General features: G+C 32.2%; 3 protein-coding genes and 1 long non-coding RNA gene across 4 annotated transcripts; 1 reads left to right on the forward strand and 3 right to left on the reverse strand.

Annotated features, from left to right (window-relative positions):
- Positions 1-1,789, reverse strand: MOT2 (sulfate transmembrane transporter). Its single transcript, XM_047310562.2, has one exon. The coding sequence runs from the start codon at positions 1,674-1,676 to the stop codon at positions 288-290; it is 1,389 nt and encodes a 462-aa protein (XP_047166518.2). The 5' UTR covers positions 1,677-1,789; the 3' UTR covers positions 1-287.
- A 1,840-nt stretch (positions 1,790-3,629) lies between these two features.
- LOC124835598 (root phototropism protein 3-like) lies at positions 3,630-5,794 on the reverse strand. The gene is made up of 3 exons (XM_047310563.2): positions 5,371-5,794; positions 4,661-5,184; positions 3,630-4,391 (listed from the first exon to the last, which is right to left on the reverse strand). The coding sequence occupies exons 1-3, from the start codon at positions 5,648-5,650 to the stop codon at positions 3,861-3,863; spliced, it is 1,335 nt and encodes a 444-aa protein (XP_047166519.2). The 5' UTR covers positions 5,651-5,794; the 3' UTR covers positions 3,630-3,860.
- Positions 5,795-7,772: 1,978 nt separating this feature from the next.
- On the reverse strand, positions 7,773-11,743 carry LOC124835586 (plastidic ATP/ADP-transporter-like). The gene is made up of 5 exons (XM_047310549.2): positions 10,814-11,743; positions 9,420-9,674; positions 9,025-9,168; positions 8,579-8,926; positions 7,773-8,421 (listed from the first exon to the last, which is right to left on the reverse strand). The coding sequence occupies exons 1-5, from the start codon at positions 11,567-11,569 to the stop codon at positions 8,053-8,055; spliced, it is 1,872 nt and encodes a 623-aa protein (XP_047166505.2). The 5' UTR covers positions 11,570-11,743; the 3' UTR covers positions 7,773-8,052.
- Positions 11,744-20,016: 8,273 nt separating this feature from the next.
- On the forward strand, positions 20,017-21,433 carry LOC148191547 (uncharacterized). The gene is made up of 2 exons (XR_015782804.1): positions 20,017-20,517; positions 21,288-21,433. It is a non-coding gene; the product is annotated as an uncharacterized LOC148191547 (long non-coding RNA).
- Positions 21,434-22,831: the final 1,398 nt, after the last annotated feature.

The following is a 22,831-nucleotide window of genomic DNA, read 5'->3' on the forward strand; positions in this document are numbered from 1 at the left end:
TAAAAAGAAAAAATAAACATAAATTTATATATACATAAAATAATTTCATCTTGTAATAACTTAACAATATCCTATAATTGTGGAACTATATATGGATACTTTCCCCAGCTGCAATAAGCGCTTTTTAGCAGAAAAGCGAGTAAATCCAAAATCCAAACACTGAATTATGAACTGTGAAGTCCTAAATTTTTTGTGCCATCTTCAGATGTTCCCACATGATCACAACATTGCTGATCATTTTCTGGAACATACAGTATATATATATATATAAGAATAAAAATTGTTGTCTAGGCAATTAAGCTTGCATGTTCTTCTTCCTGCAGAGAAGATTTGGTGGTTTTGGATGAGCAAAATCCAAAGGGAAAAGCTCCACATTCAAGCTCCCTCAATTTGAGGAGTAAGTATAGGACAATGCCCACAAAAAATCCCAAAGCAGCACTTGAACCAGTGAGTGAAACAGCGGCACAAACAAGCATAACGAACGATTCTTGTTTAGTGTTCATGTCTCTGGCAGCCATGGCTAATTCAATCCCTGCAAACAACAAAAGCACTCCAAGAATCCCAATCGGAAACTCGCCCAAGATTCTTCCGAGGGAGTTCCCGAAAACCAGAGCAAGCACGAGCTTTGCAATTCCAAGGAAAACCACCGAAGCACCACTCCTGCCTCCGAACCTGTACTGTCCCGCCAAACCTCCAGCTCCGTGGCAACAGGGCATGGCTCCGAACCAACACCCCACGAAATTCATAAGTCCCACACTCACTGAAACATGCATCGCCGAAGCTTCACGTTCGGGAAACAAATCCCCGGAGAGCTTACAAACTGCAATAACTGAATTCAGAACGGATAACGGAATCTGAGGAATTGCGGCGCTGACGAATCCAACCTTAAAATCTTCCCAGGTAATCTTAACCAAGGAAATCTTCGAAGGCCCAAACTTAAGATCTCCGAAAATGGAAGGGTCGCGAACAAAACACAACACCAGACCAAACAGAAACACCATCAACGCTGCAGGGATAGTTGACAAAACCCGCAACCTCCGGCGAACCCTGACTCTGTTTTCATTTTCGTCTTCTTGTTGTTGTTGTGGCGGAGGTGGGTCGTCCCCGGCGCCGGTTGCGAGGACGAGGAAGAGAACGGCTGCGAGGGCGACGGCGACGCCGTCGAGGGCGAACCAGGGGCGTGGAGGGCCGGATTTTGATTTGGCGAGGTCTTGGTCGTAGCGAATGTATTTGACGGCGGAGAAGGCGAAGGAGAGGCCCTGGGAGAGTTGGACTCCGCGGACGACGGGGAGGGGGAGGTAGCGGTAGAAGACAGACATGAGACCGGTGGCTCCGAGGACGAGAAGGACGGCGGCGACGGAGAGACCGGCGGCAGAGATCTGGGCGATGGTGAGCGGCGGCGAGGCGGAGATGGCAACGGCGGCGATGGACTTCATGGGCTGGACCGGCATGGGGAGGCCGAAGAGCAAGCCGGTGGCGATGTTGTAGAGCGAAGTGAAGATCAGTGTGGTAGTGAGATTCAAGTTGTTGACAAGAGACAGAGCCAGCACGATGGGTATGTAAGTCCCTAGGTCACCCACCGCGCCGGAGAGCTCCGAGAAAAGGGTTGTCTTCAGTTTGATGGAGGAGGGGAGCCACCGGTTGTGGCGGAGGAGAGGGGTGGTGCTGGTTGACATTTCGCCCTATTGAATGGCGTTGATTGCTTCTGTGAGCTAAACTACAAAATGAACGAAGGTTGTGTAGTTTTTATAATGGTTAAAACTACATAAATTATATTTGATGTTTTATTTGTCATTTATAAAAACAAAATAATAGTGAAAATAGTGTAAATAGTGTAAATTTATCGATTTTTTAGTTCTGAATCCAAAACATGACACAAATTAATATAAAACATATCTTTTTGTATCAACATGTCACGAACTGAACTGTTGGGAAAAAACTAGAAAAGGAAAGTGAGTGGCATTTTGTATGATCAGAGCAGCACTAAAAAATGGGGTTATAATTGTGCTTACGTTACGTTGCGGGGTAAAATGGAATCTGGAATTTGAGATTTTTTATATTGTTGTGCTACGTGTGTTTCTCATTGGGTAGCTTTCAATTTCAAAGCCTGTGGCTTTGCCTGTTATTTATGGGTTATTCTTCGTTTTTTATTTTAAGATCTTGCTGGGTTGTGGTGTGACACGAAATTGGAGATGAAGGAGATTTGTTTGGTTTCCACTAAAAGGGATAAATTATAATAATTGGAGGATGTGGTCATGATTTGGCTGCATAACTCATCTTCCCATGAATCAAAATTTGTTGTACAAATATATGTCTTACCAAAATCAATTGGCTCACCTAGAAGATGAAGAAAAATGTATTCTCCAAATCATCATGTTAATCACGAATTTAACTTTCAATAAGTCTATGATTCTACATGAATAGATCGTTGAACCGATAGATCGAATTATAATTATAATTAAATTTAAAAATAATTACATTAATTCTAAATTAGATCATCACAACAAAAATAATTAAAAGTTCATCCAAAAATTTATAAATAAAGATTATTAATTATTTTTACTATACATTTATTATTAATATTTTTAAATATATACTAACTATAACGTCAAAGTGATTATGTTAAAGACCCATTGTAAAAACATACTTAACATCAATCTAACGAAAAAAATATGATAAATTAAATTAGAGGGGATTTGGAATGTGACGTTTAAAATTGTCCTCCACTTTTCATTGTTTTTTTAACCGTAATGATTTACTTTTTTATAATAACTATAGTGCCCTTAATAATAGATTCCAAGTGAAAGATTACTTTAATTAGATTTATTAGGATAGGTAATAATTTCAATTACTTTTTGTCAAGTGACCAACATAGACCACATTAATGAATCAGCAATTTCTTCCGTGGGGGAATGTGTTTGTGTGTTTATATTTAAAATATCTATTTTTGACAAGTAGAACATCTATCTACTTTAATTATTCTACATCAAAATATTTAATATAGATACGGAAGCTTTCGTTACTTTTTCTTTAATATACTTATTTAGTATTATTTTCTGAAAGTTTATTTCTTATAATTTCATTGTATTTAAATAAGATATTCTCACAACAAGCAGCATAAAAAGAAATACATTTAAGATTTTACAATTTAAAACGTATTTTTATTTTATATTTTGAAATGTAAACTATAAGATTTAGAAAAATAATTCTTTAATACACCTAAATTTTTTACATTCATTTGATACTACATTTACTTATTTTTTATCATCTTCTTTTTTGAAAAAATATAAAAATTTATATTTTTATGACCATTTTATCCTTATACTATGTGTCAAATGAATTAAAAATATGTTATGGTATTATTACTCTAATATTTATTATCTAAATTACATATTTTAAAAGAAAAATATTCTTAGACATACCTAAATTTTTTATATTTATTTGACATTATTTTATTTATTTTTTATCCTCTTTTTTTTTTTGGAAAATTACAAACATTTACAGTTTTATCATTATTTTATTCTTATTTTTTGTGTCAAAAGTGTGTCATGATACTTATGAATAAAATGGAAATCGTAATCGAAGGAGCAAAATTGAAATTTTTAAATATGTAAGAATACAAGATGAAATTACGAAAGTGCAGGAAGCATCAGCCTCAATTTATTGAAGTAAACTTTGAAAAACAACATACGCCTAAACAAACCCAAGATTCTACAATCATCACATTTCAGTATTATCATTCCAAAGACAAAAGGCTGATCTTACATTATTTCAAACACCAATGAACAAACATATCAAACACTGAATTATTATTCTGAACAAAATAATATAACAAACTAATGAGTTGTGTTCTTGTGGTTTCACGACATAGATTTCCTCCACTTGTGAGTGTTGTTGTTCTTGCTACCTTTGACATTGACCAATCTGGTTTTGAGACCTGCAGGCGTGTACATTTCATTCCCTTCAAGCTCGAGTTCCATTTTTTCATGTTCAGCTTTGCCAAAAGCAAACTTCTTCCACTTGAAGAACCCCTTTTTCTTCTCCACCATTCTCTCCATCTGAGCCTGCATGGCGTTGCACTGGCTCTGCAACCTGTACACGTCGTCCTTCAGCTTCCTTATCTCGTGCTGCTGCGCGTTCACCTCACGCTTCGACAGACACCGTGTCGGTAACTCGAACGTACTGGGGCTTCTTGTCCCACTCACCAACGAACCGCTCCAATCCACGTGCCGTGACAGTTTGCTTTGCTCAGAAAGCAGCACCTGAATCACTGCTCTCACTGGAAATCGTTCGTTCTGTGCTGCATGCAGTGATGCCTCTGGGGTCAGTTTTCTGCTGTCGATTAACCTGCAAAGACCCTTCCTTTCTTGCTTTGACACTGCTGGATGTGCCTGCCATTTCACAATCATTAGCTTTCATCGCTGTGTTAATTCCTAAACAGTATCTGTTAACAAAGATTAACTCTTTAAATGGATGTTAATATAAGATTAGTCCTAGACATAGATTGGCTTCAATCAAACAGTTACATTACACCAGTTTTCGTTTAATTAGCCTTGTCCCATTTCCTGATTTGGTTCTTTTTACCAATTCATAGTCTTGTTTTGTTTCCCTGATTAGGAACTAGTATTCAACCGATTTGAAAATATAGAAAGGAGCATACTTTAAGATAGGTATCAATGGCACGGTACAAGCCATCATCCGTTGCTCTTGCATGGCTAGGAAGAGCGGCGGCAAGGGTAACGAAGTCGTTCAAGCTCAAATTGGAGTCCACAGCAGCCTCAGCGAGGTAGGAATCGACTAACTTAGCTACCTTAACCAAAGAAGCAACACTCTTAGCTCCGTCACTGTCCAAACTCACGAACCTCTGAACCAGCCTAATGACAAGTTCAACATCCAAGAGAGTGGCACAGGTGTGGCTGAAAGATGGAATCACCAACTCCTTCAACGAAGCCTGGTCTAATTGCCATGAAATACGCTTCTCAAGCTCTTGCCTGTAGTTACCCTCAACTCCAACCATGTTGGCCGTTCTCAGAAGCCTGAGCATAAAGTTACATGGAATTGCATCTTTCTCAGGGGGCAGAACACCCACCAAGGTTTCCACGAAGAACCTCTTCTTCATCCATGAAGCCGTCACGCTTTCCGGTGATTCCTTAATTTGGGTGAGACCCTTTTCGACCATATCACCTATAGAACAGAAATTATTAAGTGTTCCTGAACTATGCTAATCTCTGTTTAATCTTGAAGTAACAGTTAAACAAGCGTTGTGTATTTTTCTTGTAGCTTGTGAAATTTAAATGTGGTGTGTAAATATTAGTTAGAAGAATAGACAAATAGTGATGACATAGTACAGAACTATCTAACAATTTGCACCTGCAGAAAGATCAGGGAGCCATTTGGAGGCATAGTGAGTGATGATGGAGCCAATAAGGTCTGCACGAACACCTTTGGCCTTGATTCCAGAAAGGGTCTTCACGAAGTAATCCATGTCCAAGATGCATGCATCGTCGAACCAGCATTCGGAGCAGTGTTGGGAGGGAGATTTTGCTTGAAAGGTGAGTGATTCTGGCCAAGATTGCTTCTTCATTTCGGTGAGAAGCTCGAAGAGACTATTAGTGGAGGAATCCGTTGGTGTAGTAGCTGTCTCGGGCATTTTGCGTTGTATGTCAGAATAATCAGATTTTTATTCTTTTGACATTGTTGTGGAAATGAGATTTTCTTAGCAGAAGAAGGTAGGAATGAAGAAGATTGATGGATAAGGCCCTCTGAGATAGATAGGTGCATGACTATAGGACCACTTAAACAACTTTTTATTCTCTTCCTGTGCCAGACAGCATGCATTTTGCTCACATCCTCCTCTGTAGAGAACAAAATTAATTAAAACGCCCTCGAAGCTGAAAGGCACTTCAAACGGACCACTTTGTTCTCTCTCAATCTCATGTGTACCTAAGGAGTTTTGGACTTTGTCCAATTACAATACCTACCAAGAATCCTATATGGATAGGCAAAAAACTCATTTGCTGGCTTTATATGGAAACACCGAGTGAATATTGCTGATACCACTTACTTCTAGAATGTTGTAATCACAGGTTTACGTTAGTTGATTTGAAGAAAATGAAGACTTACTGTTACATTTGCAGTGCACAAAAAGATAGAAGCTAGAAATGGACGAAATAAGGCATTGATTATTGGAGGGTTCAAAATATATCCGTTGTAGCATTCATCAATGATTCAGCACCAAGAATTGTAACTTAACTTTCTGTCATAAAAATATCTTGTAGCAGCAAGCAAGATACCATAGCATCACTGTCCAAAAGGTCATGATTATATTAAATGCCGAGATTGAATCACACTCATCACCCTTTTTGAACAAAAAGTATTAAAGGGTGAGAAATTGGGTTCGTTTTAAGGTCAAACTACTACCCCATTAAGTACCAAGAATTTATACATAACCGTTACAGAAAAGTACACTTTTAAGTACATCTCTCTTTAAAGAAAATAAACCAAACTAACTATAATTTAGCGAATGTAAAACTTAAATATAACCTACTATGGAACAAGGGAAAAAAAATATAGCCCATTTAAATCCAACTCGTTTAAGCATAATGTGTATAATATAATCCATTTAAATCCAACTCATTTAAGCATAATGTGTATATTGTGTTGGTTTACGAAGGACAAGGTTCACTAAGAAGATAACAAATACCAATAAAATTTGAATCTTACAAAGTTCAATAAGACATGAGTCTGAACATATAAAAAATTGACACTATTTTTTATCCAAAATTTTAAGATAATTCGTCTTTCACTTTCGTATAATATTCTGATTTTTTATTTTTATCCAACGTCACACTTACATTCTCACCCTATCTCCCAAAAGATTATATATACTATAGTCATTTGACAAAACTGTACATCAACTTTTATATTTTACTTTTTATTGCGGTGTTTAACTATTTAGGTGCTAACGAATTCGAACTGTAATCAATCTTTGATGCTACTGACAGATTTTCTTTTTTCACTGACCCTTAATATGGACACAACTAGCTAAGAGATTAATAAATGAAAGAGTAAAAATAACAATATGATGTTAAAAGTGAAATAGAAGAGGAAAAAACCAAAAAAGAATCCAAAGTAAGTATGGCACCACAGAGTAAGGCTAGCTTGTGATCATTCTTGTCAGTTTTGAAGCAGACACGTGAAACTGTAGGGAATGCTAAATCGGTCCCCTTGTTGTATTAATTGTTTTGTTTGATCTGGCTCACTCACTCTAATTTTGAGTAATACTAAATTGGACTTTCTGTTCCTACACCTTCATGTTACTTACCAATCTTCATTAATCATCAGAAAAGGTGAAAAAATATATTTCTATGAGGTCTTGTAAGGAAGATTTCTGATTGAAAGATTCTAATATGTTTTAGGATTGGACAATCTACAAGTTAATAAAATTAAGTTTCTTGTTTAAGATTGAACATATCAAAATGTTAGATAAGTTCAAAACCGAAACTGATATTGAATACATATTAACTGAAGGAATTTGATAGCTTGGGGTGAACATTTTTGTTTTAATGACTTATATAGCCTAAAGACAATAATATACTTATACCCCAACCTTTTGGAACAGGTAGGGTTTATTGTTTCCTTTTCCAAGACAAATTGTTAAACGTTGGCATGATCATTGGTGGGCTGCAAACAACACATGAAGCCCAAAACCAAGCCCACACTAAGTCATTGATCCTTATCACCAAAAAACCCAATGAAGGGAATACAAGAAAGAGAGAAATACAGATTACATAACACTGAAATGATCTTCTATCTTTCATAGGAAAACAAATGCGGTTCACTACACAGCAAACCGTGATAACAAGTGAAGAAATTCATCTGATCTAAGAGGACAAAAAATTTATGTGACTTGAGAAAGTAGCTAACAAGCTTATTCTATGAGAGACTTATATATAAACCTACAACAAATAGTTTCACCTAACACTGCCCTCAAAAGAGCTCTACTTGTTGCTCAATTCTGTGGGACAATTTTCACAGAAGGAAGCACATTTTTCAAATGTTGCGAGGAGAGGAGGCTTCAGATGGACTACTTGAGGAGTCACCTGAGGTTGGATTTAAGGGTGCACCAGTTGCAAGAGAACCATTTCCATCATCATTCTCAGCCACCACTGGTATCTTAACGGCAGCTGCTCTTTCCATCTCCTTCTCCAATTCTTCCTCTTTGCGCAATGCAGTAAACTGGGTGTCCAACGATTTGGCTGCTGCTAGCCAGGCTGAAACAATCAGCAGAAGCACTCCTCCTAGGTATGGGGTTGAATTTGCAAGTGACCCAAAAGTTAAGATCATAAATTGCTGAATAAGGGCACCTCCAGACTTCCCCAACGGGTTGCACACAACATCAATGGCTGCCTTGCCTTTAACCTGCAGCGAGGAATGCACAGCAAATTCAGTAGTAGATATGGCAACAAGAATTGTAATAACAGTTTAAAAGAACTTGGCACAGTTACAGATCTTTGAAACTTTCAAATCATCAATTTAGTGGAAATATGATGGAGAGAGAAACGTATAACAATCAAACCTTGGTATCCTCATCCAGTGGAATGTAGGCCATTTCTTTGCAGGGATCAAACAAACTGTACTTGGCACTCTTGCTAAATATGTTCTGCAAAGCACCTACATATACAGCTGCTAGAAGTGGAGTCATTCCCAACTGTGCAAGACCAGGTGCAAGTGGGCCACCGAACAATAAAAGAGAAAAGAAACCAACTCCTGTCAAAAGCAGGACCGTAGGAGTGATTGTGGCAGCAACTCCCCATCCATATTTGTCAAATATAAATTGGCTCACAAGCATCATTGTGAATGTGGCAATTCCAGTTGCAGTTGAGAAGTCGCCCATAAAAGAAGAGTACTCATTGGGGCTAGGAAACTGCAGTTTATACAAGTTTGTAAGAAAAAAAGGGAACAATGTAAAATAGCCAGTTATAAAATAAAAAATAATACAAAGGAAATGTTTGGGTTCGTTACTTGAGCTTTGAGCTTAGACTTCCAAGTAACCTCAACAAGATTGATGCTGATTCCATAAGCAACCACTAAAGTAGCAAGATCTCTTATGTACTTGGAAGACACCAAGAACTTCAAACTCTCCATTGTACCCATTTTTGGCTTCTCCTGTAAAATTCCATGGTAAGGTAAAATTGTTGGTTCACTTACTTCAAATACCCGAAAACTTGAATCAAGAAGCCAGAATGTCCATTTGTATCAAGAAAATTCAAAACAAAAGAACGAAGGTGAAGATGTACACCGATCAAAGAGAAAGTCAGAAATGATGCCTCATTTAAGTATTATGTTAAAAATTATTTTCTTTAAACTATAAACATCTATTAAAAACTATAGGTAGCAAAAACGAAACAACAAATTACCTTCTTCTTCTTGCTACGTGTAGGAAGAGGAACATAGTTATTCACCCACCAGTACAGGAAACAGATTGCAAAACCCATACCCACAACTATACTCATCATTGCTTTTAGAGAGATGGCCCAACCATCAACTCCAGGACCCAAATTCTGCCTCAGGTTAGAAAAGTATTTCACAGTCCTCCCAGAGAAAATAAGGGCTACATTGGCCCCAAGTCCAAACAATGGGTAGAATCGTTTTGCTTCCTCAATAGTAGTTATCTGCAGAAGAAGAAAAAACACTTCTGTTAGATTTGTCAAGAAGAAGAAATGCATAAACCATGTAAACCTATCTGCTTTAAATTCATTATAACTTAAATAATAGATTCACTTTATCATTTTGGTCAAATAAGATTGGAGAAGAAAGAATTGTATTCAAGTACTTAACATTTAACCCTGTCATGCCATCACATCATAGCATGCTAATTGGGTAAGAGTTTACGCATGGTATTGCAAGTGAAGAAAGAATCTAGCAACCATCATTGCTGTTTTACTAAAAAGCATATGGACTTCTCAGTCCTACACCCATCTGAATATGAAAGATTGTTGAAAAATCCCATCGTCCAAAAATAGAACAACTGAATGAGAAAAATATGCTAAATTGCAAAGAAAAGACACATTAACAAACATCCACTAACCAAGTCATCTGACAAATGCTTTCCATTCAGCTAAAGATGGCAATACATTCAACACAATAAAAATAGAGAAACAGAGACAGACTTCACAAAATACAATTGTGTTTTAGTGCATGTTGGTTTCGCACTGATCAAGTTAAACACGGATCCATGGTCATGCATGTCCAAGCTGAAGTTACTCAGCAACTAATTCCACCATTACATTCATTGACATTTTAGTTATACAACAAATTTAACCGGTATCTAGAATTCCAAACACTCAACTTACAAAAGGATAGAAAATGCATGTGGCAGAATGTTAAACAATGTCTCATCCTTAAAATAGAATAAACATAACCATGTTTCCATCCATCTCTCAACTATCAACAGATGTACAATATAACCCAAGTCAGTAAACCAGACATGCAAATCTGAAGAAAATAAACACAGATGAGAAGTGAGACAAGTGAATACCTAATCATGATGATAGCCTAATAAATTAACCATATATAAATTCCATCCACCCAGGATCAAGAACTGCATGGAATATGCTCAAGAACACAACAGGAAATCCAACAAAGACAATCAAGATGTCATATCATGCCATGCATGCTTATAACAGCAGAATAAAAAAATCATAACCGGACATCGTCACACATCATCAAAGAATCAAACCAAAAGTCAGTTAACAAAACAGAATCAATTTCCTGATTAGCAAAAGTCAGTTAACAAAACAGAATCAATTACCTGATTAGCAAATCCCCAAAAGAGCACGGAAATGACGACACTCCCCCACAACTCAGCCATGACATAGAACAAACAGAAACTCCAAATTCTCATAATCGCAAGGGGGCCAAGGAACCTTGGTCCGAGGATGTTGAGAAGCTTATCCGCAAACGCCTCAGGGTGAATATAGTTGCTGAGAGGGTACAGTACAAACCCAAAAGCCCCAAAAAAAGCAATGAAGGGAAGAATAACGGAGTAGAAAAGAGCTTGCTTTGACAAAACATTGGCCAACTTGGTGTACAACAACATAAACCCAACAGCCATGGGAAGGTTCACCCAAGTTTTTAAAAACGGAATAATCTCTGCACTGCTCCCTCTAGCAGTGACAACAAGGACATCCTTGGTGTCTCTGAGAATCGTGTAATTAAAAAGGATGCAAAAGAACATCATACCCAAAGGGATGATTTTTTTCAAGGTGCTGATCTCGATGCCCAAGAGTTTCGGCTTCTCAGCCTCGGCCTCTCCGAAGGCGGGCTGGGCCGGCCCATCTGCGGCGGCGGCCGCTTCGGCTCGGCAGATGAATAAATTTTTAGGCTTTGAGTCGAGGGGTTGAAATTTGGCAGCGGAGAGAGAAGGGACGGAGATGGGTTTGGGGTTCAGAGAGATAAAACGGTTCTTGAGGCCGTGAGAAGGGTTCAGATGACGGGAAAGAGAAGCCCTGGATTTGGGCTTGGTGGGGAGAGAGAGAAGGCCCCTGGTTTGAACAAAGGTGGCCATTGATGCGAGTGTGATTCCCTCTCCCTCTTGAAGAACTAGCAATGGAATCTGGTAATTCAAGAGAGAGGGAATCGATAATGAAGAAGAAGAAGAAGAGAGAGATAAGGTGGGTTGGTGGGTTGGTGGATGAAGTTGGGTGCAGATGGGAGAGAATATCGTGTTCAAAAAAGGGAGAAGAAGGAAAAGCAAATATCTTACCTTTATAGCTCACAGTAGCAATCAAAACCCTTCAAGGGTTGAAGACGACGACAAAAAATTATAAACAAAAATACCACATTAGGTAGAATGTAACCAGGGTTTCTAAGTCAATCCAAATCCCCTCTTTTAGATGAGTCAGAAATTAAAAATTAAATATATGTAAAAATAATAAGATTTTAGAATAAAAAATTATATTTTGACAATTAAATAAATATTTTTAATTATAAATATATAAAAATGTTAATTCTTATAAAATCTCATTATTAAATTAAAAAAATTAATTTTTTAAAGTAAAATAAAATCACCTACAAGCTTTGTATTAAATGCTCTAATAAATGGATTATGATAAACTGAATGCCACTTTCTTGTTTTAAAAGCTGACGGAGTAAAATCTAATGAAAATAAATTAAAATTTTGATTAGTATTTAATGTTCAATGATTAAAAATTAATTAATCATTAGTACTAATTTAAAAATAATGATGAAAAACTTAAATTAAAACTCTGTCCATGAAAATAGTTAGGTAACTACTTATAAAAAAACTGTTAAAGTATTAATAATAAGAAGGAAAATAAAATGCATCATTGCACTTTAACCATAATAAGTTACACTGGTTTAATTTGCATATGGAGGGTCATGTGCGTATCTTGTATTTAATAAAGCTTGTATTTTTCATCTTCCAAAAAAAAATTAATAACATTTTCAATCCTTTAAGTTATATAACTTATATAATTTGTATAAACAATGTATTTATCTATATTTACCATAAGGTATATGGGTTATAAAAATAAAATAATAAGTAAAAGGAAAATTTAGATATGGTGGTACCCATGAATGAATTCTGCAAGTGAAAATGAGATGGTCAAACAATTGAAAAAATGTATATTAAAACAGAAAATGAAATGGTCAAAAGATTTGAAAAAAATTTAAACAGAATTAGGTTTAATAATTTGGAGAATGATATGTTAAAAACAATTTTTACACAACAAACATTTTGACATGCGTATTAATTTATTATTAAATTTAAAATATTTCAGTATAATAATAAACTTGTTATGTATAATATGATTATTAGATTATATAAAGATAGGATGTTCTACCAACATGAAATTCTAAAGAGGACAGTTCTATTAATATACAATTTTAAAAGAGCATGTTAATAGACTTGAATGGTCAAATTAAATAAAAATTAATGTTAAAAATAATTATATTAAAACTAAACAAAATTATTATTAGTAAATCATAATTACATTAATAATAACTTGATAATCGTTCCAAAATCTATATAAATATAAATAAGTATAACAATAAGTTAATTACCTTTACTAAATATTTATTGTTAGTCTTTGATCACATAAATTAAAAAGTGAAAAATGTCAGTTGTGTTTCGTTAGAAAGATAATGATACTTTGACAATATTTTAACACTGTCTACGTGTCATTCTGTGATTGGTCTGTATTGATGTTTATGATTATTATTATTGATCGTGGAATAATTTTGGATCAATCACAAAATGACACGTAAACAATGTTAAAATGTTGTGAAAAAAATATTGTCAATGTATCATTGTCTCTCGTCATTCTGTAATTAGTTCATATAAATGTTTATAGTCATTATTATTAATTGTGAAGTAATTTTGGACCGATATTAAAATAATATCAAACTATCATTATTTTTTTATGACCAAATTACCCTGAGATATTTTTCACATCCACACTTCACAATGTTCGTAGACGTTGAAAGTAACATGTACGATTCAAAAGCTTGGAACGTGAACCACTGTCATAACTCACGGTTCATCAAAATCTATGACTACTAAACAAACAAAAAGTGCTCTGCTTTGCACCGCAACTATGTCCAACTTGTGCCAAATTCTCATAAAACAATAATTGCTCTAATAAATTTAATTATTCAGACGCAAACTTTCATTCACCAAACGAACGGTGGATTTTGGGACCTTCTTTGAATATGACACATTTATCAAATTATTTGCATGCTTCTCGTTTTATTCAAAAACTACAACACAACAGCTACAATTACAATACAACTTGGTCTCTTTTTTTTCTTCGTCGAAACACGTTACTATTGTTGTATGAAGTTTAAGGTTGGTATGTGTTTGGTCTTTTCGTTCTTCGTTTCTCCGCGAGGGTAGGAGTAAGACCAAATAATGTTCATGAACAAACACGTGCTATAAGAAACTGTGTTACTTTCTTAAGTGCAAGAAAGAATAATTGAAAGGAATGCTGCATCTTGTCAGAGAGATCTTATTTTTTGCTTATTTCGTATTCTTTTTAATAATATTGTTTAATCTGTGATAAAATGTGACCATTACTACTAAAACTTCATCACTAATTGTTTGGTGTTCAAAATCTAGGATTTTTTCGAATTTGAAACGTCGTCAAAATTAATATGATTAACCTTAAAATCAAGTACATTATTAAAGAAAAATAGTGAGATTGTGTATAAAAATTAAGTTAAATATATTTTTTAATTCCTAAAATTATCTAATTACATTAACTTTTTAATAATAAATTAATATTTGAGTTATTTATTTTTTTGACTTCAATTTTAATCTAAAACACTTTTTAACAAATTAAAAAAAACAATAATGTTTGATTAAAATTATTGTATTCATTTTTTAAAACTAATATGTGTCAGTTTATAATATAAATTATTCTTATCACATACAATAATCTCACAAAAATAGTCTAAATACTTATTTCTCTTACTCTTCTGTTTTGGATATGAAATCAAGATTTAAGTTTTCACCGTATTCCAAGTTTGCAAAGGAGTCTAAGATGATTCTTTATGTTATCGATTGTCCAACACCAGGTTACGTGCAAAAAACATTTCGATTCTTAAATCAGTAGATGACCGTTCAGTCAGCAAAGCAAATGATGCATATTATGTGCATGCGTTTGAGAGGTTACCTGCACAAGACATTTTGATTCTTAAATTAGTAGATGACAGTTCAGTTAACAAAGCAAATTATGCATATTGTGTGCATGATGTCTAAAATCATATATGAGACATTTATTTATAGTAGTTGTGATGGACCTTTACCTTTCGCTAGCCTAATGACAACATCGATCACACCTTAATTTGTATTAAAGGCTTAATGAGTCATTATCTTTGATAATATGACGTATTAGGTGGTCTAGAGGAACTTAACGCAAATGAGTTCGACTTTAAAGGTGATTGACATGGGTGGTCGCCCCGAGTGATCAATCTGGGTGAACTGCCTGAGTAGATAGTCTGAATAGTCGACCTGGATGAACAACCTAAATGATCGGCTTGGTAATGCGAAATCCTTGAAAAGTTTGATAGTATAATATACCTCCAATACACCTTTTTAAAAAGAAAAATGTTATTTGGACAACAAAAGTTTGACACAATTTTGACAACGGCGACGTGGCAGCTGTGCATTGGCTCAGTGAATTGAAAACAAACCAGAAAAAACCCAAAATACCCCTCACCCCGGTTCACTGAGCCAATGCACAGCTGCCACGTCGCCGTTGTCAAAATTGTGTCAAACTTTTGTTGTCCAAATAACATTTTCCTTTTAAAAACAAAATTGAGACAAAATTACACATTCTAACATAAACAATACAATATGAGATGATTGACATGTCATTCTCGACAACATTAACACTCATCACCACCTCATATCAAAACATAAATAAATTAACATTTTATTTTAAAATATGAAAAACAAATTTAACATAAAATTATTATACCAATCTGATAAAGTTTGATTTGATAGTTTTGTATAACGAAATTTTATCTGATCATATTTAAGCCTGGACCTAGAATTACGCTTTCGATAATAAAGATTTAAGTTTATTACACTGTTAAGAGAGTTTTAGTTGAAAATTACATAGGGACTAAATGCTAAAACTGAGAACTTTATTACAACTACGTACCATTAAATTAAAATTAATGTCTCTATACATAATTACAATTACCCATTAGAAAAACGAATGAATTTTTATTTAAAAATAAAATGTGTATTATGTAGTTTGAACGGTTGAAAATTGTTAGCTTAAAACCCATTATTTATTTTATGCATTTAATGTTACTATATTAAATTTATTTAATGAATATTTTGAACAAATAAATGTTACATGGCCATCAACTTTACTAGTTTTGGTTAACAATATTTAACATGAAAATAGTTATTTGTTTTACCCATTTGATATTTCTATACATCAAATATGATTTATATTTTTAAATATTATTTCTTGAAAACAATTGTTTAATAAAAATGGCATTAATACCAATGTGTACACAATTTAACATATTTGAAAATATGGAATGGTCAAAGTCAAAGAATATGAATTCCGTGCAGGTTTTAATTGCGTTGTTGAGTTTCAAAAAATTCTCACATCCTTACAAAATTACAATTAACTTGTACGCTTAGCGTTTACAACATCCTTACGGAAAATGTTTAAATAAAATGCCAAAACACTGCAATTTTATCTATATGCTAATGTCACATTAAAAAGCTAATTTTAAAATAAAATCATTTAATCTTGTATGAAAAATCATCATGTATGAAAAAAATATATATAACTAATTTTTAGTATTAAATTAATATATAATTTGATAGTATTTTTGTTTCTATATTTATAAATATTTATTTATATTTTGTTTAATCTAGTCTCTATATATTTAAAAAAAAATCCATTATATCAACGTTAACATAGTGTTTTTCCTTTTATTTTTAAATTTGAACAATAAAAATACAAAAATAATGAATGATTGTATTAGCCTATACTAGAACATGGTCTTCTAAACTTAAACGATATTAATGTTGATATAATGGAAGATGTTTTTTTTTAAAAAAAAATCAATGACAAAAAAAATACTATTAAATCATTAATATAGACTTATTTGACAATAATTACTTACTAAAAATTTACATTTTAAACAATTTAAATTACCCAGACAGTATTAATAATACTATTATGTATAATTTAACCTGCAAGGATTAAGACTAGTGTTGGTGAATTAATATATTTTTGAATCTAATTAAAACTTATCATAGTTAGTATAGAACTATTATATGTTAATAACTTTTTTTAATAATTTTTTGATAATAAATTGTGTGTTACGTATATTTGAAATGAAATGGATTAATCATAAATTATCACGTAAGCTGTTATAAAGAAATTATAAAAAAAAATTGTTAGAAAAATATTTCACTTTAGTGTATGGTGTGCGATGGTAAATAATATAAGTTTGGATAGTTAAATATGAAATTGGATTGAATTGAAATGAATTAGTATATTAGTACATTGGAGTTGAAAGCAAAAAAAAAAAATGTGAAAATGTAATGTAAAAAGGGAATAAAATTTAATATATATATATATATATATATATATATATATATATATATATATATATATATATTCTAAGTTGTATAATTTTAAATCTCATTTAACTTATATATTAAGTATTTGAAAAGGTAGTAAAAAATAAATAAATAAAAGGAAAAATTTAGTTTACAAGTTAATTTTAACTAAGGCATGAAACAATACAATTCAATCATTATTCAAAATAATGTTTATTATGATATAATTAGTTATAGTTTAGTATAATTAGGTTAGTTTTGCGGTTATACTTTTTTTAAATTACTAAAATAACTCCCAAAATCAAACAAAGTTAAAAGCATCAAAACAATTTCAGTAATAAAAAAAGAAAAATAAATAAAATTACGATTAATGATTGTTAGTGATTTCTAAGTTGCTTTTTTATATTTTTAATTTGATTTCTCCTATTAAAATTTTGTTAATGTATGAATAAATTATAAAAAAATTAATAGAAAATTTTCTAAGTATTTTTACTAAGATATTATGATAATTATGAAAATAAGAGTTTCTTATCTCGAATTTGAATAGGATATTTATCAAAGTGACCATTTGAAGGCGTTTTTGTTATGGATGATGATAATTTGACAACATTCTTGTGAGAACATTTTAACATTATCTACGTGTCATTCTGTGATTGGTCTAAAATTACTCCACAATCAATAATAATAATCATAAACATCAATATGGACCAATCACATAATGACACGTAGATTATATTAAAATATTATCAAAAAAAATGTTGTATCACTATCCTTTTGTTATATGTGTAGCTTTAAGAAGCACCAGATTCACTATTTATTTTTTCATTCTATAAAATAATTTCACCCTTTCAATTTGAAATGGATATCCTTCGTATAAAAATAATTATGCTCCAAAATATCCCATAAAAGTTCATCGTTTTTATTTTGAAATCCATATTTCCTAAAATACCCATTATAATAATAAAAAAATACAAAAAAACACAAATTTTTAACACAAGTTGGGCTTTTTGTCCAAATAAAAAACAAAGTCCAAATCACATGTGGGACTGACCCACTATTCAAATGGCCCACTGCCACTCATATTCTTTTCCGTACCTTTTAACTTTATATATTCTATAATTTTTTAAATTGTTAATTTTTATTATTAATATTTGTAACCTAGTCTCACTGGTAAAAAGGAAGTGAGGTTGATCCGTAATTCATAATTTATAAATAAAATAAAATAAAATAGTGTGAAATAGTAATCTGAAATGAAAGAAATGACACGTCACCTGAATTACGAATAATAGACCCGTGCCCTAGCTTTATAAATATTAATTTTACATATGAAATCATATTTATTCATATTTTTAAAAAATGTTAGAAATTTAAAATAGCGAGATGGAATAAAAAAAATATTAAGCTTGATTTGTTTAGGTTATATAGTTTTTCAAATTGATATTGATAAATGTAATTTTTTTAATTTGGAAAAACATATTCGAAAAAGATTGGTCGAGATTTTTTATGGAATGTGGTAGATGCCCACAAATATTCTTTCAACGCAGCCCAAGTCGGTGGAAAATGGGCCCATTTTGGACGGTGAATATCAGTCCAATATGACATCTCACTCTTTGTGTAAGTTTAATAGTTAATTTAAATTATTGTGTAAGTTTAATTATTAATTTAAATTTAATTAAATGAAACTTTATATTTCTATCACACTCAATAATTGAACTTAATTTAAATTGAATTAAATGAAGTTTTATATTTCTATTACACTCAATAATATAAGAATTGAGAATAAGTACAATTTAAATATTTTTTTCTTATTTTAAAAATATTTTTTTAAGAAAAAATATATTTTAAAGCAGATAATATATTTTTAATTAAATTAATATTATTATTATTAATTAGGGGACATGTTATAATATTTTTAATTCTCTTAATATATTTTTAATATAAATAATAAAAGTCTCTTATAGTTTTACCACAATATTATTTTAATATTAATACAAAATTTTACATTTCTTAATATAGCAGAAAGATGGCAGAATCAGGTCAGCTAACTTACAAAAAAAAACAAATATTTAATTAAAAATATAAAAATTTTAATATTAGACGTAAAATAAAATTTAATTCAAAATACTCTAAAAGAAATTTAAAACTTAATTAAACTATTCATAATCCTATCAAACTCATTATTGTCATGTCTATCAGCCCATCAGAGACACGGGCCCAAAGCCACAAGCATATATTGGGCCTCATAAGCCGTGAGCTCACTCCACAAATAGTTCATTGCATTGTTAGATTTATACATTAATGAAATGGTTAAATTAATGATGATTTTGTTGGTTTATCACCCCAAAGAAAACTATTTGAACATATTTAAACAATATTTTATTTATTTAATTTATAATAAAATAAAAAGTTAACTATTATTTAAATTAATCAAATACGCATATATAATATTTAAATAAACTTAAATTTAAGGGTTAAATATGTTTTTGGTAAAATTAAAATTAGTTTCTTTTCCAAACTTTAGACTAATTTAATCTCTCATTTTTATAATAGTGTGAATTTAGTTATTTTAACAAAATTTTGTTAATTTTAATTTAAAGTTTTAAGTTTGTTATTCAACTAACATTAAAGAAAAAAGTTTATTAAAAGTAACTAACTCAAATGTTATTATAAATTATGTTTGAAACGTTAAACAAATTTAATAAAATTGGGTTAAAATAATTAAATTCATACATGTTTTTTAATAAAAATTAAAGTTCGAAAAACATATTTACTCTTAAATTTAATAATCACGGAAATTAATTAATATATTCTAAATTATAGTAGTCAATTTATAGATTTTCTGAAATTACACAAACTCTTCTGGTTTTTCTGTCCCTAGTCGGTTTTTTACTGAACAAATGATGCATGAATAATAGAGGGTAGAAAATTGGGAACAAAAGAAAAATGTTCATCTTTCAGAATTCCCATTTTTCAACCCGGATGATAGGTTCTCTAGGCTTTGGACTTTCTTGTAGAACTAGGTGGGGTGGTGTAGAATTTCTGGAAGAGTTAATTTTGGAATTCATCTTTATATTCCACAGTGCCATTGATTTATGCTCCATTCTTGTAAGCTTAAACAATCTTAGTATTGTGACAAACACAATCCAGAAAGTTAGTTGCATCAGTCATTATTATTGTTGTATTCTATGCACAAGAAAAAGCTGGACTTGTTTTGGAATTACATTATTTATTGAATGTGTATTAGGAAGAATATTTGAACATTACACTCAGTCCAAAATGCAACAGTCCAAAGAGGTAGATGTGCCTTGGGGAACTGCTCTGGTGGAGGATATTTCATAGCAGTTGATGGTTGCAAAGCTGAACCAAATTAATGGACCACACAAGAAAAAGTACTCCAGGTACAACTTACCTTCATTCTAGACTTCTACATGTTTGATAAAATACCTCACAGACATTAGTTAATATGAAATGCAAAAGTTTAAGGTTATATCATTGTTTCTGTATGAAGAAAAACAGACAAGTTGTTCTCTTGTGTTTTCACCACCGTGCATCGATGGAAAATTCTATTGGGTGCCCAGATTCCAGAATTGGAAAAACATGAATGTTTTGTGTATATATGTATTAAGGGAATCCATAAGATATGTTACTACGGTACAATACTAATAATGAGTTGTTATAGGTAATCATTTTTTGTTGATAAATGACAGGAACTATTGAAGTTTAGAAATAAATATCAAACAGCTCACTTTGGTTGTCCACGTTTAAAAGAGAGATGAGTACAGATCAACAATCACTATATATCCGATATCATTAGATTATATATGTATACATAACTTATTTATATGCCTAAGATTTCAATGAAAATCCGAGAGTGGAGGAGGAAAAGAAATACACCAGTTGATAGTGTCATTTTTTGAAATTCTATATTTTTACCTGTTGGATGATTAAGAAACTGTGACTTCATAATTGTGAAATACTGATACTGATTATGACGTATTGTTTAAGTAAAATTGAAAGTTTGTAATTTGCATTGGTTACGGTATAAACAATATTTGGAATCAACTTTTTAAAAGGTGACCACTGATTACACTTTAGTCATGTGTGATTAAGAGGAATGGTGGATTTTAGTGTCCAATTGGCTAACACCGTTCATTTTTTATCTTGACAGTGAAAAAGTCCAATGTGGCCTATACAGAAAACAATCAATGACAGAAGAGAATCCAAGTACGTATCATTAATCTCCAATAATGTAAGAAGAAAACATAATAAGCGACAAATCAGAACAATAATAAAAAAATGAAACGCCATTCAGAATATGGCACTCCTTATCTGCAAACTGCAGCATGCTTGAGATAAAGTTTACTCCATAATAGCTGAAGTGACTCCACTTCATATACATCACTCCATAATTCAATTAACTTATAATGAAAATTTCAAGGTTGAATTCATATCTGTCACGGATTTTGTTTCCATTGTGGTAAATTGGCCAAAATTACCAGTCTTTCATTGGCTTTAGTACACAGCAGAAAAAGGGTGACTCGAGATTCTGCCATCTTATAACTACTGTGTGAGCACATAGGAAAAAGGAGAAAAGAGATTCTTCAGTCGTTGCTTGTTTCAACCGAAAAACTGTATGTCATTACTCATTGGATCTTCGTGTGAACAAACAAGGTATAAAAAACAGACAAGGGCGATATGTGAATTTGTACAACATGTTTAGAGTTCCAACACATCACTAAAGATTTGGTTTTTTCACCATGCAAGAAAGTAAACGTTCATTTTTTTCAGGATAATATATTGATTTGCTTTTCCCGATGAGTAACTTTTGAATTAATTGTGTTAGTTGAAAATTTGATTCAAAATTAAAAAGTGTGTACATATGACTATCTGATTAATCCCAGATCGAGCAGTAAACAATTTTACAATGCACGACTGGCAAACCGAATGGTTGAACCACAGATAAGATTAACTATCAAGAATATTTAAACCCTAAGTCAAGTCTGGATTATAATTAGATTAACACTAATAAAAACCTATCACGAAATAGATTTAATATTAATATAGTTATTTATTTTTTCACCATACATCTATTATTAATATATTTGGAGAAACACTAACTTTGACATTAGATTCTTTTTAGAAAGATTGTAGACCAAAAATTTGAAGAACTCGAGTAAGGAGTTAACGCCGACCCCATGTTTAGATAGTCTTCTTAATCGAATGATATACTTAATTTTTTTTACCGAAATCATATAAATGCATTCTGCAAAAGTGACAGTAATTATTTAGTGGTAGGAATGTATTATTTAAGAGTTAAATAGAATGGAAACAATTAAAAATGTCACTCTCATCCCAGCTTTTGATTTGCTTCCTGTGTGTCACATTGACATTTAAAACAGTTAGAGAATCCGTTCTGTCTGGAACAGTGTTTGTGGAAAAAAGGGGTGAAATCTTTGGAGATGGCAGTGTTGTGAAACATCAGAAAGCACATGGGGGAAGATAGCAGTGTAAGAAGAAGAATCACCCGTGACGTTTTTTTGGGCAACCAAAATGGGAAAGCAACAGCCCCGTTCTGTTCTATTTCCGTAAATGGACCTAAAACTAATTATCGGTGAAGGAAAAAAAACCTTTATTGAATGTCCCCATTGCCAGACTAGGTTGTACTGCATATCTTGGTACTTGCTACACCCTATGTCTATCTATGTGAACGTG

Source organism: Vigna umbellata, chromosome 11 (genome assembly GCF_029865625.1).
Source record: "Vigna umbellata cultivar VRB3 chromosome 11, Vumbellata_1.0, whole genome shotgun sequence".
In the NCBI taxonomy this organism is placed as follows: domain Eukaryota; kingdom Viridiplantae; phylum Streptophyta; class Magnoliopsida; order Fabales; family Fabaceae; genus Vigna; species Vigna umbellata.

Coding starts and splice junctions, on each gene's coding strand:
- LOC124835598 (XM_047310563.2), bottom strand. CDS start 5,650: ATGCCCGAGACAGCTACTACACCAACGGATTCCTCCACTAATAGTCTC. Junction 5,185..5,370: donor GCTCCCTGATCTTTCTGCAG/GTGCAAATTGTT, acceptor TCTGTTCTATAG/GTGATATGGTCGAAAAGGGT. Junction 4,392..4,660: donor CCATTGATACCTATCTTAAA/GTATGCTCCTTT, acceptor GTGAAATGGCAG/GCACATCCAGCAGTGTCAAA.
- LOC124835586 (XM_047310549.2), bottom strand. CDS start 11,569: ATGGCCACCTTTGTTCAAACCAGGGGCCTTCTCTCTCTCCCCACCAAG. Junction 9,675..10,813: donor TTTGGGGATTTGCTAATCAG/GTAATTGATTCT, acceptor CTTCTTCTGCAG/ATAACTACTATTGAGGAAGC. Junction 8,422..8,578: donor CACTGGATGAGGATACCAAG/GTTTGATTGTTA, acceptor TCCTCGCTGCAG/GTTAAAGGCAAGGCAGCCAT.
- MOT2 (XM_047310562.2), bottom strand. CDS start 1,676: ATGTCAACCAGCACCACCCCTCTCCTCCGCCACAACCGGTGGCTCCCC.